This window comes from Sinohyriopsis cumingii, chromosome 1 (genome assembly GCF_028554795.1).
Source record: "Sinohyriopsis cumingii isolate HCF-2022 chromosome 1, ASM2855479v2, whole genome shotgun sequence".
Classification (NCBI taxonomy): domain Eukaryota; kingdom Metazoa; phylum Mollusca; class Bivalvia; order Unionida; family Unionidae; genus Sinohyriopsis; species Sinohyriopsis cumingii.
Window position 1 is genome coordinate 182,416,190 of NC_142961.1, and position 20,904 is coordinate 182,437,093.

The window sequence follows — 20,904 nt, forward strand, 5'->3', positions numbered from 1 at the left end:
TATTATATCCTCGGATGGTTCTTGATGTCCGTTTATTCGCAAGGATACTGCAGTGATACCAAGTTGATCAAATATCATATGAGAACGTTCTTGATTGTTTAATCGTAAATTAAGTTGAAACGCAACAAAGACATGTCTTGGTGCCGCAACACCTTGCTGTGATGATATATACCACGTGAATAGCCCATCAACATAATTTTGATTCACGTCAGTGGTTGTTGTTAGCCACGACAGTATTGATTTACCACCTTGATCCATGAAAGAAATTAACCGCTGTTCTTCAGCGAGTGACGGAGTCATCACCGGCATCCACAGAGCAAGTCTTTTTATATTTACTTTACCGTCAGCAACGCCAGCTGCTCGCCAGATAGCATCATTGTCATCACCTTTTCTCACAAGTACAACTGTGTGTTTGGCTTCAAAAATGGCCTTTCTGACATTTCTACAAAATCCAAAGATGTGAGACAGTGGAATCGCACATGAAAATTCTCTATTGTCACCTTTCAACATTAATTTTCGTGTTCCAAACCCTAATCTGTATTCAGTGTTGGGAAAGGATAAATTTTCCACATCGACATTAGCTTTTTTGGCATTGTTTTGTGGTCGCCTTACGATGCTAGGTCTTCCATCAGGAAAGTTAGAATTGTCTTTGGCGAACATCATAGTTGGGCCAGCTGATCTGGTGTAATCATCTGAATATCTTGCCAGCCCAATAATTGTCGTAGCAACATCAACATTATCTTGAATTGTCTCAATTTCTTTGCCGTCGATGAGATATCTGGCGCTGGAAAATAGTGCCATGATGCCATTATTTACAAAGCCAACTTGGACATCAGCTGCATATGGTGTATTAGCGATAACATTTGTTACGATTTCACCTGTAACTTCAATAAATGCTTCCGCGGGCAAGAAATATCTACTTGTATCCTGCACTTGTAATTCAATTCTGCCCCGCTGATTTGGTTCTCGTGCTTCATAAGAATAGTACTGATAATCGCGCACAGACTCATCCTTGAGTACTGGTGCATCCATATCGAAAGCTGGATCAGACACGCGTTTAAACATTTTATAGTAAATCATAGTCATCTAAAACGAAAACCACTTCCTGATATCATACTTGTATTTATTGGTTGATCCAGTATCTCGGCTAGTTTTTTATTTGCAGCTTGATTTATTACTTTACTGACATCCGCAGGCATCTCTGCGGTGGCTGGTAATTTGACTGGTCTGCGTAATCGCGCTAATCTTTCCTTGATTGCTGTAAATGCCTTGCTGGCAATATTACCGATAGCACCAGGAGCTTTATCTTTAATAACATCAATAGCTTTCATTGATAGTTGTTTTGCAATCGGCGCTGCCTTGGGTGCTAGTCTTCTGAATAAACCTTGAATAACATCACCTAGTCCATCTCCGTAAATTGCTCTATAAACAGGTAGTCGTGAATTTATTACCCTGACCACGACGGGTCCACGGTGAGCGTTATGTATGATCATTATTATTTTTATTTTTTATCTAACTCGATGATTTCAGTCAATGATTTCATAGATAAGTTCTCGATACGCGTGAACATCCATGATACCACCATGAAATAATCGCTGACAAATACCAGCTGCTTCATTAATTATTTCCGGTGAGTTATTACCAGCTCGTCTGCCTCCGATGAGAACCTCTAACCGCGATACATCATTGAGAACACTATCAGGACAAGTAATGTGACTACCAAGACCACTACCAGTAGCACCGGGAGGTCCCCCTTCTTCAAATTCCTTAGCTAACTCCCGCTGTTCTTTTTTCTAATGGTGGCCGAGGTGTAGTAAGTTGATATGAAGACGGTAGAGGTGTATCAAGCTGATGTAAAGGCTGCAGGGATGGAATACGTTGAAGTGAAGGCGGTAGCTGTCTTTCTACTGATGGCGGAGGCGACTGAGTGGATAGTTGTTGTTCTGCTTGTTTTACTGTCTCATTATAAAGTCTCTCTACTTCTTTAAAAAACCCTATGAATTCTAAATCATCATCTCTGGCTTGCTTTTTATTTTTATATATACGATATATCCATTTGATAAGACTATCATCGTCTATTTTTTCAAAGCCAGGCTTTAAGATACTGGATTTATTAAATATACTAATTAATGTTTTTTCAGGTAGTTCCTCACTTTTAGTATTTCTAATATCTTAGACATACCCTTCTCTAAATTTTTTAATCATTGCAACATTTTCTTTTATTGGTTTAGGTGTAAGTTTTTCTTTTACTCCAGCTACTTCAGTACGAATTTCACTGACCCCTTTAAATATTTCTTCACCAACAGGAGGATGAGCTGCAGCTATATCAGTTGGAAGTTTTTGTAAAATCTTTTTTGTTTCTTTAGTTCTCCTTGCAATTTTTTCAGTTTGCTCAGCGGTTTGTTTTAACGTTGGAAGAATACCTTTTTTGCTTTCCTCTTCCGTAATATTTCCCAATAAAGCTCTTTCAGTGACCGCCGAAGCCTTTTCAGTAGCTGTTGTAACGGGTTTAAATAACTGTTCTGTACCCGTAGCAAATTCAACTTGTGCTTGCTGTCGTTGTTGAAGTTTTTCTCTAAAACGATCGCGGACAGGAAGAAATTTCTTAATTGCTTCTAATCGCTCTCGCGCTAATCTAACACTATATGCTTCTCCGATATTATTGATTTTATAATTTTTTAATTCACAGAAATCCTTTAGGATTAAAAATTCTAGAATTTTGAGCAGCAGAGAGACTGAAACAACACCGAATGTTTCGTCTAGTAGACCCTTGTATCGAGAAGTAGTTATATAGGTAGATATTTTTCATGAGATAACCCTTCTGGTCAGCGAAGAAAGCCTATTTATCAGTGTTTTCTGACCAGAAGGGTTTATTTTGTGAAGACAATACTTCTATCAAGAGTGTTTTCGATAGAAGGTTCTGTTTGACGAAATAGTCGGTGGGCTCAGTCTCTCTGCTGCTTCTGGCCATCGCAAAGAGCTAGGCGCGCGCCGTATTTGGCGTTGTCCTAAGAAACTGGTGTATAAGGCCCCAGCCACGGGCTGACACCAGTTTTGCTGGCCAGAAGCTCAAACAGACTTTTGTCTTTACAGGTAAGATTATGATCTATGTACAACTTTTCATAGTATAAGACTTTTAATGTTACAAGAATGTTTAGCGTTAATATGTTAATCTAACATCAGAACGTTTAAACATTAGATCATTTTAATATTTCTTTACTATTATTTAACATAATGTATTAGAAAGTTAATTTGTTTGAAGAACTTGTATTTGCTTCTAATTATATTATTGATTATAGTTAAAGCAACGTTCGCTACAAACTTCATACTCAGTAATAGTTAATTTAGAAATAAAACACTCTTTAAATAATTGAGTTTAATATGTTAACATTTTAGAATAAATTCAGTAACATATTTTCAATTACGATATTGGTCTGAAATATTGAATTTTAGATTCCTTAGCTATCGTGAATTTATTCGATATTTAATTATCTGTATTATATTCCAAACGGCAGATATTATACAGGTATGATGTTGGTAAGTGAAAGAATATCGTAGTTTATATGTATCTCTTATATCTGTAATGTAAGCTTGTGTAGTTTGATATTGGAATATAATTTTATATGTTGAGTATTTCAATAAAGTTTTGCTGGCCAGAAGCTCAAAAAGACTTTTGTCCTTACAGCTCGACCCCGAGTACTCTCGCATGCCAAGATTCCCCAACATGTAACTAGCTGTATTGACAACATCATCAAGTGACACCTCTTTCAAGAGGATTGAACTTCCTTTCTTCTCTCTCTCTCTCTCTCTCTCTCTCTCTCTCTCTCTCTCTCTCTCTCTCTCTCTGGTTTTGGAAACAGCTTGACTTAGAGTTTACGAAAAGAATCCATCTGATAAAAGTCTACAGAAAATTTCCTTCTACGGATAAATTCCTTTTTGATGGATACAAACATCTTTTTCGTAAAAAATTAATTGCATAAATTACTGTAGGGCTTGCTCCTGACCACAAGTATCTAAACGCATCCATTGCTGCAGGGCTCGCCCCTGGCAACAAGTACAAAGCACATGCGAAACTATCTGACGAGTCTAAACGTTTTGATAAAACTCAAATTATGGCATGTACCCTGAATTTGTCCCAGACACATTAGTCTATACTTTAATCTTTTGCTGGTTACAGATAGAATGTTAATTATATGCTATTCTTCTACCATTGTGTGTATGAAATAGCATGACATTAGTAAAAGCTCGCGAGAATATCACCCCCAACCAAGACCATGCACGTATTCGATTCAATCCATATTATTTTTGGGAACGCAAATATCCGCGTCATTTAATAGTGTTAAGAAATCGCGCATCGTGGTATTCAACAATTTTCGAGATAACTGTAAACTTTACTCCTCTGTGATACATATCAAAATACTAAGAAGACATCTTTATTTTGATTAATCACAAGTCATGCATCCCTAACCAGACCTTTCAAGTTGTGGCTTAATCAACAACCTTATCTATTTTCCTTGTCATGAGATACCCCAAAATGAACAAACTTAATTCGTAGGTCTTTCTGGATACAATCATTGAGGCAGGCAGATAAAGATAATAATGTGTGCCATTTTGTCTCAACATAAAAGCCCCTTACACATGCCGGTTTCACTAAACCACTGATAGGAAGAAATGCAATAATAACTTGGACAAACTTATCAGATTCATTATGAAATATAGCAGTAAAATACTTTGCCGCTGGTCTCAATGCTAAAACAAATTGTTTTTAAACTTGCATCATCGAAGTTACTCGAAGTCAAAGAATGCAACTTAAATCAACATTTGTTTTATAAAGAACGTGCCATACCTTTCAAAATAAAATCAAAATGCTACTATGCAAAACCCAGTGTTTGATGTTTCGTGGCGAAAGTAATGTGCATTAAAAACTAACCAGTGGCTGTTGATACTAACAAGGGAAAAGAAACAATTACTAGCATAGATCAAGTACTCTCTTCCGTGCAAGAAGACACGGACATGTTGTCGTGCTTGGTAAACTGTGCAGTTCATTTAAGCCTAATGCTCTTTCCAAGAATATATACCTTCACTGTTACAAAAAAGAACGTGTTTTGGCGTAATTATGTTATAGCTAACACTTGAAAGCGAAATAAATATTTATTGTGTGTGTGTGTGTGTGTGTGTGTGTGTACGGGGGTGGGTGCTACGAGTTCTGAGATAATTCGATGGATCACAATCAGTGTTAAATACTATTTTCTTCCACCATCCTTCTTGTAGATATTCATAATAAGGCCTGGTTATTATTCAATAATCACGGCATCTTTGTGAATAATATCCATCCTTGCTCAAACTATGTGGATACAAATTGTTTAACCGAGTCATCATGTTCCTTATTGTACCAAAAAGGTGATCGTATTCTTGTTCTAGTTCTTTCTGTCATAATTGATACAGGAGTGTTGCTTGTAATAATAGTAGTGATGGCGTGGTTGAACAGCATCATGATTATGAATTAATTATATAAACTAATATATTATATTTCAAACCATTCCACTCATAGGGATAGGTGTGTGTGTGATTTCGATTTTTGTAAACGTAGCTTTAACAATTTTTCAGTCATATCGCTACGATGTCTGCAGTGTGACCGTTTATTGTGCTGCCTAGCACTGGGGTATCGTGTCGCAGACATGTAGCATGATGTCCCACCCAGTCACATTATCCTGATGCCAGGCTGACCAGTCCAAACACTAACCTCTTAATGATGAGCGCCTAGCGAGGCAGCTGCCAGTACCATTTTTATGAATCTTTGGTATGACTCAACCGGGGTTCGAACCCGCGCCCTCCTGCATCAAAGGTGGACGCTCTAACCACTAGACCACCGGTGACCAACTAGTGAATAGTCATCTTTGGTATTATTATTCATCTTAACCAAAAACATGCTGTCATGTCAGCTCCATTCAGTTTTATCTATCTTGCATATTGAAGAGAGTCGTATTAATTAACACGCTTGGGGACACTGCGTCTCTCTACACTACCAACACCATGCGTGATCATTAACTTGTATTGATATATGAAGAGTGGGAGGTTTTGCACAGACTATGTTTGGAGAGCAAATTTTCGATTCGATTAATGATTCCTGCCCGAGAACTGTTCATTTTGCCATTAAACAGCTTCCGATGAATATCATGCTCCTTTTCATCCTTGACCTGTAATCAGTCACGTGCGGATGCCGTCAAGGCAATCTGATATGGTGTATTGATCTCACGTGTGTAGTCAGTGACATGTGGATGCCGTCAAGGCAATCTACTATGGCGTATTGATCTCACGTGTTGCATCCAAAACAAGAAAAATATTAGTATGCAGTCCGTCGAAAGCAGGAAAATAAGCAGCAAGTCTCTTTGATATGATGTTTTGTAAAGAAAATGTAACCCGGAATTATATGGAAAGGAACGTGCAATAAATAGTACTACACTGAGGGCAAAAATGGCATTTAATTGTTTTCATTTTGAACAGTTCAACTGATCGGTAGAAAGCATCATGAAATTATAGAAACTTATCAGCTATGTCTACCGAAGATGAATTGTCCACGTCAGCTCCCGATCGCCTTAATCTTCTAATCTTAGTGGACGTTTATGCTATATTTTTCCATCTTGTTTTCACCCACTATGTTTACTGCCATTCTTCCATTGACATCATTGTAAAAACATCAAACTTTTCAACCAAGCATGACATAAAGAATTCAATATATGTGTGTGTGTGTATATTCATGATAGACAAAATGTTCATATATGTGTTTGTATGTATACTCATGATAGACGAAACGTTCATATGTATGTGTATGTATATTAATGATAGAAAAAATGTTCATATATGTGTGTATGTATATTCATGATAAACAAGAAGTTCATATATGTGTGTGTGCATGTATATTCATGATAGACAAAATGTTCATATATGTGTGTGTGTGTGCATGTAAATTCATGACAGACAAGAAGTGTATGTATGCATATATGTATGTATGTATGTATGTATGTATGTATATTCATGATAGACAAAACGTTTGTAGATGTGTGTGTATGTATATCCATGAAAGACGAAATATTCACATATGTGTGTATGCATATTCATGATGGACAAGATGTTTATATATATGTGTGTGTGTGTGTGTATATTCATGATAGACACAACGTTCATATATGTGTATATGTATATTAATGATAGACACAATGTTTATATATGTGTGTATGTATATTAACGATAGACAAAATGTTTATATATGTGTGTATGTATATTAACGATAGACAAAATGTTTATATATGTGTGTATGTATATTAACGATAGACACAATGTTTATATATGTGTGTATGTATATTAACGATAGACACAATGTTTATATATGTGTGTATGTATATTAACGATAGACACAATGTTTATATATGTGTGTAGGGATATTCATGATAGACGAAATGTTCATGTATGTGTGTGTATGTAAATTCATGATAGACAAAATGTTCATAATACTATCAGCTTTTACACATTTTAATTTGGTTCAGTGATCACAATTATGACCACTGAATTACCTTCTAATGCATAAAAAGAAAATGTTAATTAGGTCTGCCATGGCTAAGTTGTCGAACAGATGTTAACAAAAAAGTAAATAATGGTCTGAGAAAGCATTCCTGATTTTACAAAAGGGCACAGATATAGTCATACATGCTTTAAATGTCACACGCATTAAGCAATCATCTAATCAGACACGTCTTACGAACTTGTAAACTAAATTACTGTAGCAAAGAATTTTATTAAGCGGAGATTGCTTAACACAATTTGACTGTATCTGTGTCAAAACGACTAGTGCTAGTTGACTCAAATGGAAATAAAGACCTTGTTATTCCTGGTGCTGAGGATCTCAATCAGTACTGTCTCGTTAGTGCCGAGTCCAGCCATGGCGTCGTGCAGACAATGAGCATCATATTCTGCAGGTGTCATTAAGAGTGCCAACACGATTTCCTCGTAATCTCCTGTTAGCTCGGACTCAAGCTCTTTTATCAGAACCTATAAATAAGGAGTAAAATTATGGGAACAATTAATGTTTGGGAAAATAGGACGTTGCCCTTGTGATTTTCAAAACAAAGAAAAAACTTAAGAAAATTTCTTAAAGAAACAACAAATAAAACGAGAAAGAAACAAGTGCGGACACGATGTGTCTTACCATATATGAAAGTGTACGTATCTTTAATTTAGCAAGGCTTTTGTAACATAGCTAAGAGAGAGTACGCAAACCTTAGAATATAATTTTGGAAGTCTATAGAGCTGCATAATAGTCATATCATTTTGAAACCAGCTCAGGTCTCATAGAGATTTTAGGGGGTTGGATGGTTGGTGGGTAGGTGAAAGACTGAAATATGTTGTACTCTAAATCACAGTGATCACGTAAACGTGATCTGTGTATCGCTGAAGAATTTTCCCAACAGAGCTGTTGGAAAGGACTAGAAATGTATTTTGCTGGAACAGACTATATCCGAACTATTATCGTTGTATTGATTGAAATATCAAGAACAAAATACTGCAGCGAAAGTAAACGTGGAGCGCACCTTAGTACTGCTCTAAATTGATGCCGCAATAATGATGGAACCAGTGGCGTAGCAACCGTCAAATAAAACTCAAAACTGCACCGATGAGGCCAGTCCTCGTGGGTGCTCAGAATTCCCATCAACCAATTTTGAATTGGGAGGCGATCCGAGTCCAGAACTAAGTTTATGTGGGTTGCACATTTCTTGCTATGCTGTTGGAAGGAACAATTTTTTAATGACTATTCGGTCCGCAAAAATTCTAGTAATTCCAAATATGACACTTTAAAATTCCACAAGATATTTGAACTTAAATATCGCTGTTTTCTCTATATTCCTTATTTTTACCAAACGAATATACTACCGGAAAAGTCATAAGTAATTTTTACATATTTTGGAGGCAAAAATTCATCTTTCTCTCAAAAATGTTTATGTTCATACAGAAATGAAGCCTTCTAGATCAATCCGTACATTAATATATATATATATATATATATATATATATATATATATATATATATATATATATATATATATATATATATAAATGACATTAGTCAATGTTTTCAGAGCCTGTTACCTGCTGATGCATGTCTTTAAACCTGGCTTTGATAGCTTGCCTCTGGTCGTTGCTCCGTTTCGGTATAATATCAACAACCGCCTTTTCGTCTAAGCCCTTTAGAAAGTAATGCAACCGTTCGCTATCTTTCGTGGCATCGAAATCTTTCACAGGCTTGACTGTAGCTCCCAGATTTTCTCTGGTCATCCTCTTGTTTGCTGAAGCCGACATTGTCTTTTCTGGGCTTATCGTTTCTGCCTTTGCAGCCGTTTGCTCATTCTTATAGTCCGCACTGGTGTAAAAGAAGGTACTCTGTGTTATTGATGGTTATGATACTAATATGACAAGATCTGCTGGTAGTGTTCAGGGCAAATTTGTTTTCTAATATTTCTTCTGTGTGAACTCGAAAATTCCATTCAAATGTAAGGACACCTATACATACCTTTCTCATGTAAAACACTCATTAAGAGTCATAAGGTTGCCTAAAAATGAAAGCTACAATCTATTTAATACTGTGCTAAATGTCAAGTCTAAACATTATGTTAAATAAATCCCTCCCCCAAGTACTCTCTTCCCAATTACGACCACAGTCTGCATGATACTGAAGAAAAAGTGAAATCTCGATCCTACACAATCTCTCACTCATTTCTGTTACACAGTATCTTGCATACTTTCTTACCCCATCTCCACCACACTCTCTTTTTTCAATCATGTCGACAATCATCATGATGTTGTACCGACGGATGTCCATTCTATCAATGTTTTATTTTTTGCTTTTTTTGTGGGTGATGTTTTACTGGGGGGGGGGGGCCTTCACAATAATCACTTATTTTCGCCCCCATCAACACCCATTTGTATTTTGTAAGTGACCCTGGTCCAAAGTCAAGTTAACAGTCTACCTGACTAGTGACATGTATTTTATAAACAACATAATACGTAGCTAATATTTATGTATGATTATAGATTAAATATTCAGATAATTACTAATGACTACAAACATGGTTTTTTTTAATCTGTATCCAGGACACTTGTTGACAACTTGACCGGTTTAGAAGGAAACTGACCTATATCCTGCTCTATTGTTGTCTCTTAGCTTTTTTATATCAATATTGTTTACGTGAAAAATTACTTATTCCTATCTTAATACTCTAAGTAGAATCAGTATTACTGTTGTGTTCAGTTCTTACTTTGATTGGATTTATTTATTTCAATTATTCACTGGAATTATAAAGTGTGCATTGATACTTCTTGGACTAAATCATTAATTTGGAATTATAGCGAATCCAGTAAAGGACTTTTGGATGATATTTTGGACTATTGTGATACATCAGATAAAGCACATTCAACATTAGAATTTATTTAGAACACCACTGGAATTTATTTGGAACTCTAATAATTTAGACTTGTGATAGAACTGTTATGACTATTTGGGATTTAATTCGCAGTACTGTATAGTTCTTTTAAATTTTATACTTTCTATTCTGCGGAAATAAATTATTTCTTGAATTTTACAAAACTTTCGCTCTATTCTGTTATTTATTTTAAGAACATAGGGTCGTGTCAATAGCATATTCCTAACTGCAACTACAATTTGCATATTACTGTGCGAAAAGCTAAATGAATATTGCTACAAAAGTTTCAAATATCTCCCGTTCTTATTCGTATTCTTTTCCAGTCATATCTACAATCGGTATCATCATGTGCTAAAAGTCAGATCTTTTATTCTGATCACTGTCTCACATATCAATGATTCTACACAATATTCGCAAATTTGTCTCCTCACCTGCTGAACATAGCTACAATGTGTATAATGATGCGATAAGAGTCAAATGGCTGTACTTCTAACGCATAACTACAATCCGTAAAATGATGTGTCAGAGGTCAAATATATGATTGTACGAATATCTCACATATCCCCCGTTCTCATTTCCCAGTCATGGTTGTGAACTGCACAATACTATCCCACAAGTCAAATTTATTCCTCTGCACAATACCTCACATATTCCCCCTATCGGACTGTATTTTTTTCCCCCATCACATATACAATCTACAACATGATATGCTAAAAGTCAAATATATGATTCTACACTATATCTCAGTGTCGAACTATTTTCCCGCCCGTTCCCTGAAATATTAGTTTATATCCCCTCCTTAGTTGTAAACAAAAATAAATTATTTTCATTTAATTCTTGTCTGAAATTTGGCACATAATTCCTATCGTCCCTTACAATGATTATCATTGTTCCTTTTTTTCTGAAGCAATGTCCATATTCCTTAATTTACAATCCTCCACCCCCGTCAGTAGTCATACATTTTCCACACTATTCTGATTTCAATGAAAGCCTTTCTGTCGAACAACAATCTTCATCCATCTCAATAACCATGTCCGTTTACTACTAATGTAGATACTGCTAAGCTTAACAATATTTTGTAATCTAATTCTATCAGCACTGGCATTCATGTCTGAGTATTAAACGCGGAGAACTCGTGACAATATAGAATTTCAGACGAACATGGAAAAAGGATTAAAAGCTTACGGTGTCTGCGTGCAGGATTAATGTAATGACATATATTATTTGGTTTCTTTTGTCGTTCTTTACAATTTCATTAGATTAATACTATATAATAATTTGTAAATTTCTATCTGACTTGTTGACAGCAAAGTGAAACTTTCCATGTTTCTTACATGGCGATCTTTAATAAAAGAAACAAACCCACAGGGCCTTGCTAAACGTCGATCTTTAATAAAAGAAACACACCCACAAGGCCTTGCTAAACGTCGATCTTTAATAAAAGAAACAAACCCACAGGGCCTTGCTAAACGTCGATCTTTAATAAAAGAAACACACCCACAGGGCCTTGCTAAACGTCGATCTTTAATAAAAGAAATAAATCAACAAGTGAGCATTACTCTGTAATATGCTTAAGATGGTAATGAGCATAATATTTTGCGTAAAAAAGACAAGAAAGAACACTATTAATCATTCATGGAGGACTTGTTGGGTTTTGCAATCTACAAAGTCCAAGTATACACCAGACACATATCTTCTTGACCCTTCACGGCTCATTTGCTATTCATAAAAACAACATGCTTAGTTTTAAAGCATGAGGAACCTAGTTCTTTTAGCACCTTTAGTCATGGCGAAATAAGTGCTAAAACATCTAGAAACCTGGTTTTGTTAGCACCTTTAGTCATGGCTGTATCACCCTTGACATACATCGAGAAACGTGGTTCGTTTGTATTTTTAGTTATTGCTAACTCAGTGTTAAAAGCATCCATAAACCTAGTCCCATTAGCACATTTACTCATAACTGTATCAGTGTTAGCATACATAGAGAAACCTAGTTCCGTATGTACTTTTAGCCATGGCTAACTCAGCGGTAAAATATATCGAGAAAAGAAGTCCCTTTATCACTTTTAGTCACGGCAAACTCCACGTTAATAGAAGAGATCGCTCGTCTGGTACGAATCCTGGAGTTTCAGACGAAAATCAAAGAGTTTAAGACTAGATGTCAGAACATATGGCCTCGTATGTCGTTCTGTGTTATGTGAAATCAATGTGTAGGTTCATAAAATTAATTTATTTTTTAAGCAGTGGAAGGCATGGTAGAACCTCTAAATCTTTGGCTGATTCTCAGAATAGTAGTAATGTTTGTAAATAAAATGATAAGTAATAATTAACTGCGACGCTGTCATCTACTCTGCGTGGAAACGTTTTGTAGTAACTCTAAATATTTGAAATAGTTTAGTAGCAAGGCAGAAACCATTTGTTGAGAACTGCCAATTTCTTCTGCTCACCTCACCCGCCACAATGAAACGAGCCTTACACAGCTTCTAACAGTGGCACTCTCACAAAGGAAAACAATAAGCTTCAGAAGTTATTAGGTGGCAGGGTCCAGTTTCGTAAATCGGCCCCTGGCAAATTTCTTAACATTAGGCTATGGTGTGACTTTTTCAGCTATTATTGTTTACTATTTGAAGATATGGATATATTTGTGAACTGGGTGTTTCGGGCTTATGTTGTTCTTGAAATTGATGTCAGGCATGTACACCTTCCATAGTTTCTTTACAGTATGTTGATAGTGAAATACCAATAGTCGGTTAGGAAGAAGAGCTAGCCTCCCATAACAGTAAACACATGGGTTTGGGGAAAGTAGAACATCTCAAAAACGGCTTGGATGACAACTATTTTCAGTTGCATCAGCCTGTTAAGTACACACTGTTTTGCACAATTATACAATGTCCCAGATACTACAGGTCCTATCAGAAGAAATGTTATAGTCCCTTTTTCCTGAAGACAATAATTGTATTTCCCCACTCTTTCCTAAAAAAATAAGATCAAGTGTTCATAGATTGTTCTCTGAAAATGGCACCTTATATCCTTGTTCCATCAAAATAATTACTAATGTTTCCTCGATTCCGTACATTGTTCACAACTCTCATGAAGGTCCTACCCTATTATTTACCCATCCGCCGAACTAATAATTCAATTTTAACCAGTGAAAGTTATGCTGTTAAGCAACAGCCTATATACCCACCAACCCAAGAGCCCATCCTCTCCCTCTGCTAAACACAAATACCATTCATAGATAGAGGCGGCCTTAGGAGTACGCGGGGCTTATGGCCGATAATGACCGCGCGGGGCCAGAGTATCTGTATCTCGATTGGTATGCTACTGCAAACACTGATTATGTCTAGACTAGATCAGCTGTCAATTGCGTTACGAAGTTGACTAAGTTGACTTCTCAACTTCGCGTGCATTACGTGCGGCCTGTATCATTGTTTCCAATTTACCGGAGAATATAGCTTGACAAACTCATAAGGACGACCTTAGGCCTGAAGCGCGGGGCCCTCTTAAGAGCGGGGCCTGGGGCTGTCGCCCCACTTGCCACCCCCAAACGCCGTTCATGTTCACAGATACAACTGGCATACTGCTAAACTTAAAATCGTTGGGAACCTAGTTCTATTAACACCTTCACTCTGTTTAATTCAGCGTTGAAAGCGGATATCGCTGATCTCGTGAGAATCCTGGAATGGAATAAAAGTTTTAAGCCTCGTGTGTGGGCATGCACGGTCTTTGTTATAACGAATGCATAATCATTTCAGTAATAATGGATTAATATATCGGTTTTTGAAATTTCAACATCAATCTTAAGTTTACTGAAGAGTAATTATTTTAAAAGTTCGGTGAGAGCTGTGGATGGAAAAGTCTCTCAAGATGATCCACGCATATCTAAACTTTTTTTAATGAGCAAATACAAAAAAAAAATCATCGAGAAATACTATACAAACGATATACATACCGATCCCTCCAAGCACGGTTCAATCCGCTGAACGTTACTATGCTTAGTAAGGATGGACATTCGCCGTTAAACATCATTTCATTTTGCACATGCATGGGCAACTTAATCCATGGCGCGGGCCGAATAAGTGATTTTTTTAAAACCCTATGATTTAAATTAACGGATAAATCTAGGTCACGGGCTGTTTTTTGCCAATCCGGCTTTTTCATCTTAGATTGCAAAAATTAATTTTTCTGCGCTAAGAATTATTTGTGGCCTCTTACGAGACTGCTTCTGCGTATTGTTGTATCAATAATGATATCTCCCTCAGACCCAAAGATGAAACAAACTATTTAACTTACTAAAAACAACAGCTGATTTTATGCGTGATTTCTCAATAGATTTTTATGGAATTATCGCTGCGGAATTGACTAAACTGGTTATGGTATTAAAGAATTCCGGTTTTACTTATATGTATTGTCTAAGAGTTTCTAAAGAAAATAGAGAAGTTACAATAATTGTACTTGCTTAAAAATAAACTGCAGTGAATTATTGATCAAGTTATTGAATCCTTAGACATGTATATGCACCAATTCCTCTTCAGAAAAGCTGGACAGTGAATGAATAGATGTATTGATGAACTGTAAAAACTAAACAATGCATGCCGCAGTGGAACAAGTATTTTTCCTCCACATTGCTTGGTGAAAGTTTTATTAATTCCAGCTTAATACCCACTCTTTTATAATTTTCCTGATTTATTTAAGCCAGTGGGCTGACTGGTCATTTTTGGTTCAGACGAATGTCCAAACTATACTGACTCCTCAAGTATCACTACAAAGAAAGAATGATATACTTAGTCTCCGAGCGCTACTCCAACCCCACAACCTAGTTCCGAATAGTGCTGTATGCACCTAATTGAATTTTCCTCTTATTTAACGCTGCTAAATGTTAAGAAGCCAAAGTAATTCTTTTTAAGAAGCCATAAAAATCCAAAGTAATTCTTTTTAAGAAGCCATAAAAATTCATTCCTCTTCTTCAAAATCAGGTTTCAAAAACTGTCAAACATTTGCGATTAGCTACTCCAATGAATTTCACCAAGGCACTATTAGCTACTCCAATGAATTTCAATATGGCACCATTAGCTACCCCAATGGATTTCAACAAGGCAGCACTGAAAAAATCCCGAAGTCTTTGGAAATGTCCGTTGCATGATTCACACGCTGCAAAGTGAGAAAAATATCAGCGACATATGACACTCGGAACACCGCCACGTCTTGCGTTATATGTCGCCAATATTTCTGATACACTGCTACATGTCTGTGTGTAAGTATCACTTGCTTACCCTGCACTACTCTCTGGCTACAATCTGTATAGTGTCCCCACTCATCCATGTCAGGATAGAATTCATTATATTTCAGCGCCAGTCGCTACTTTAGTGATAATTCCGTAAATTTGGACAAATAATATGAAGTGTTTCAAGGATTTAGTATCAACAGGTATGACCTTTGTATCAAAAACATTTTCATTATATGTTGGTTTCTCTTATTCTGGGAAGTTTGAACACTATGTCAATTTCAATCCGAATTGCCAGTGGCAGGGCGAAAATCTTTTAGGTTTTAACTGCTCATTTGGCATTTTTTTCCTGAAGTAAACGATAAGCGAAGATTGCAGCTGTAATCGGCTGTACACGCAAATGATGGAGATCTTTGTTTACTCTCCAACAACGCTCAGTAATTAAAGTAGAATTTCAGCTAGGGTGAGAAACGTTTTGGAAATAACCAATAGGTTGCAAAAACAAAAGAAGAAATTAACCTCCACACTCAATTTCCTTCATATGTTGTGTGTACTATTTATAAAGTTTAAGCGATGCTTCTACACTAAATTCCGCATATTTCGACACCCACCCACCCGCTCCAGCTCCCCCTGCTCTAACCCACCAAGTGCTCTCTTGTAATTGATAGCAACAGTGTGCATAACACAAGCCTTGAAAGCAATATGTACCCTAGCCCATTTGACACTATCAGTCATGTCTAATCGGCGTTTGAAATGGAGATCACTTGTCTGGTGATAATCTTGGACTTTTAGAAGGAACTGGAGTGGAAAGCTTATGGGTAGACCGTCAGTGTGCATGCTCTCTGTCACAACATTTATAGAATAATTTCACCATTTTAGTCTCTGACGAGATTTATACGTTGAACATATTTGTAACTTCATTGATTCTAAACTCGTAATGCATAGTAAGTTTAGAAATTGTTGGAAGATAAATTATAAGACGATACACTGAATTCAACATAGAATATTTTACAACTTGATTCTTAAAAACTTCCGATTACGGGTCAGTGCAAAATTGACCATAGAACTTTAAGCATGTCTTGTTTAAGTTATGAAAGTACTCAATGAAATACATGCAAAAGACATTTCCGTTATAGCCAACTGATCCGTGCTCCATTCGTTGATTGTTTTCACTGATGAAAGTAATGAAATATATGCAAGCATTTATGTTGTAGCCAGATGATTGTACTCCTAAGGAATTTAAAACCAATCAATCATCTATCAAAATCGCTGCATAGTTCAAATAAGCGAGTTAGAAATGATATATAATTGATAATTTATGCACGTAAACAAGGATGTCAGAAAAATAATGGAAATAAATATAGAAGGGTGATTCTCATAGGCCATAAGAAACAATGGTGCGTGAAGGTAAGGAAGGGTTAAAGATTGGTAGAATGTAACTATTGTAATATAGCTTCGAACCCTTTACGAAAGTAATTAGAAAGAAGTTTCATAAGTGGCGTTTCTTTGCTCAGTTAAAGACAAACGTGATTAACTTGGTTGTCCCATAGAAGATGGTTATCAATTAAGATATCTAGCAATGTGTTTTTAAAGTATACAGAGAAGAATTGAAAAGTTACTTAGCTCTGAGTACAGGATTTATTAATATGCACTTAGATGATTCGATTGCCATATAAGTACTTTTTGCACGACACTTTGCAACATATCAAACATCGGTCTGAAAATGCTTATTGATAATGGATAAACAGCTGCCAGAATAATAGATTCCTGTGTCGTCATTGAATATGTTGGAATTAAGAGTATTGAAGGCATAAACATATATCGTTATTACAGATTATAAAAGAACAGGCCTTAAAATACAACCTTGTGGGACACCATGTTTTACTGATATACTGATTATTACGACTTGTTCCAATACTGACACTATGAGTAATGTCTGTTAGATAAGATTTGAAATAAAAGATTGTAAGAGTTGAAAATGTATAAACTGCTAATTTCTTCCAAACTTAAGAAAATAATTTTTTGAAAAATATTATTGATAGTATCTTTTTGAATTCTATTAAGACAAACAGTGCGATTGTATCCATGTTATCGCCATTTTCTCTATTTTGTTATATTTGTGGATGTTTATATGTTTTTTAATTATTGCTTTTAAATGACGGACAGGATATATACAGGTATAAAGTATAATGAGTCAATTTGGGACAGTCTTTATGAATATAAAACTTTGGATTGCATCAAAGCATCAGGGGGAAAAAAATTACGATTTAAAAAAAAAAGAGATATTGCCATAAAAAAGAATCAATTCAGGTTCGAAAACAAGTTTTCCAACTTAAGTAGACGCCTTTCTTTACATTTAGAATACTTAGCAAAATAGGTGAGGCACAGAGAGAGAGAGAGAGAGAGAGAGAGAGAGAGAGAATGAAATACAGCTTTATGCATTTCACAAGAATTAATATTTACATAGGTATAGTAAGAAATCTTTTACAAACATATCAAGGAAATAAGAAAATTGTTTGGTTTCCATAATAAAATATTTAGCAGCTTTAAAGGCTTTACAATTTAGTTCATAAGATAGCTGAGACGAACCTTGAAGTCAAAGGCCAATAGATCGGTGAGAAAAGCGAGCTATAGCATTTTCACTAATCCCTCTGTCCTGTTAGGTATTGAATATTAAGGCTGAAAAGAATGTTCCAAACTTCCTAAACAGGTCATATGGGTATGACAAATTCAATATCAGAAGGTATTGATTCTGACACAAAAATGTATAAGAAGGAAAAGTCACGTGGGGTGGAAATAACTTCATTCGTCCATTTTTGCAAATTCGTGTTCATTATGTACAGTTCCATTATGGACAGCAATTTCATGAGGGATACAGCTTAATGTCTCTCAAGTGTATTCAGATCAGCTTGGCGTCTTTTCTACCGCAATTAAATTAGAAAAAGAATTGCTCTTACTTTCCCTGATTATAGATGTTGCTTTATTTCCCCAAAGTTTGTAATTTTGCCAATCTTTTAGGTCGAGTAAATTACGCAATTTACTGGCTATTTTTATGTCATCATAATAGACCACGTGCGTGTGTGTGTGTGTGTGTGTGTGTGTGTGTGTTAACCATTTGAGATTTTCTTTGAAGATGTTTAATTAAGTGACGGGAAGAATCTGTCAGACCGCACCTTTATTGAGTAATAGGAAGAGAAGGATAGTATCGTTGTCAAACTCGTTGTCAAAAGGGCTTAAAGATCTGCCTTTTGATTACGCTTTAGGCAGACGGGATAAAGGTAACTTACACTAAGCATAGTATAATGACTTCGCATACGGAATGTGGGTGAGCAGTTTAAGTATGATCAAAGTAGATATACTCCATCACTCTTGATGATTTATTAGCAAGGTTAGGTTAATTAAGGTTAATCCAACATATTCATTTAAATTACATTTTATTATTGTGATTAAAAATGAGAGCATCTATATTAAAGCCGCCATTATGAAACATTAAGCAGTAGAAGAAAAGAGAATGACACGTTCGATTTCAGTATCAAATGTCATTCAAATTATCGTGACAGTTATATGCTGGCCGCCAAGTATCTATCGTGTGCTGAAAAATAGTGTTAAACCCATACAATCCATAAAATCACACTGATTTACAGGTATCACGCGGATTTGTATTGCTTGATTCATTGCAGAACTGCTCAGTACATCTGACTAATGATATGTGTTGCCCATTTTGATGATGACAAGCCGTGGCATGACCGTGAACTATCATACTGGGGAGTGGATTGCAAGAGCTCCCCTCTAGTCTACCAAACACAACACGTTCCATAACGTTATGCAAACGATTTTCCAAAAATGTATAAGATCATAAGGTGCCTTTATTAGAAGGGCCGGAGGAGCCAATTCATATCATATATTTAATAAGTTACAATTTTCCTCTATTCGAATATTAAAATAAGAAAGAAAGATATCATTTTATTGACGATGAATGTGAGAGTGTGTACTAATTTAGTTTATAAGTTGATGTTACTTTTGGTACTGCGTATTTCGTTTCAATATCAAAACGGAAACTGGTAATATTTCAAGTCTCTAAGATAAATGTTGTACCTGGCGTGACAAGGTACATCCGATATATTTTGTTTTGTCGTTTTGATAAACATTTTAAAACGATAAATCTGCACCAAAATCCGGATTGGTGTGCTGGGTGGGTTGGGATCTGACCTCACCCAGTCAATAAAATTTGCATTTATCGCAGATATGCCCGCAAAACACGAGTACACATATCGATCACTTTTTAGACACCAGTATTTCTTTTTGCAGCTCTTAAGTTACCGTCGATTGATTGGATTTTTCGGAGATCTGTACAGCATGATTACCCGATAATTTGACATGGTAATGGAGCGTAGTGTATTGTGATTCTAGGTGGGTTTAAAAGTTGCCAATCATCGGATATGGTCCAGAAATTTGATATACAGATCACTGAAAGGTCACTTCGTAAGTCGCGAGGAAAACCGATAGGTATCTAAAATTGATGGATATATACAATCATGTATTGAGGACATATCTGTCTACAATAACTGCAGAGTTTTAGAGTTTTGTGAACGCGTGAGATCCTCTCTCAGACAATCCAATACAACAATATCGACTGGGATTTTTTGGGTGGAGGGTAGCTTGGTGGTGGTGCAGAATTATCGGACTATGTTCATTTGGGAAGTGTCATTGTCTTTGGCTCAGCAAGGGCAGATCACGTGACAGTGCTATTTATACAGCTGCTCGCTCAGCTTCGCTTGCATTATGGTTTGGAAGAATCTCCAATATATCTCCAATGAATTTTCGTTTGAACTTATTCTGTCAAAATGTTTCATTACTAAAGTTTCTTATAAGGGACGTGTATCTTTCAAGCATCTAATTCTGTCAGAGTAATGTTTGCAGCAGCTATATCAATGGTGAATAGAAACACAAATAATTGGGGTATGAACAGTTTGGCGCCTTTATTAAATGCAGTTTTACTATGATTCCATAACTTCAATGAGTAGCAAAAAATGTTTTGTGTCCCTTCCGCTAGTAGTTTTAATACTGATTATATGTTAGTTTGATTATTGATACGTTCCCTGCCGGAGTCTGAAATCAGTGGACACTGAAGAAATTAGCAAAAGCTATGTAAAATTGACAGAATCTCTCCACTATCTACCAATCTTTACATTTATTTTCTTGTCCCAT

General features: G+C 36.0%; 1 protein-coding gene across 1 annotated transcript in view; it reads right to left on the reverse strand.

Annotated features, from left to right (window-relative positions):
- The window catches only part of LOC149808503 (annexin-B12-like), a 93,980-nt gene extending 84,109 nt beyond the window's left edge, over positions 1 to 9,871 (reverse strand). Inside the window, exons 1-3 of the mRNA XM_089970116.1 lie at positions 9,800 to 9,871; positions 9,142 to 9,432; positions 7,876 to 8,046 (exon numbers count right to left, since the gene is read on the reverse strand). Of these exons, the coding sequence (XP_089826242.1) occupies positions 7,876 to 8,046; positions 9,142 to 9,432; positions 9,800 to 9,871 (534 nt within the window). The remainder of the gene's footprint in view (positions 1 to 7,875; positions 8,047 to 9,141; positions 9,433 to 9,799) is intronic.
- Between the last annotated feature and the right edge of the window lie 11,033 nt (positions 9,872 to 20,904).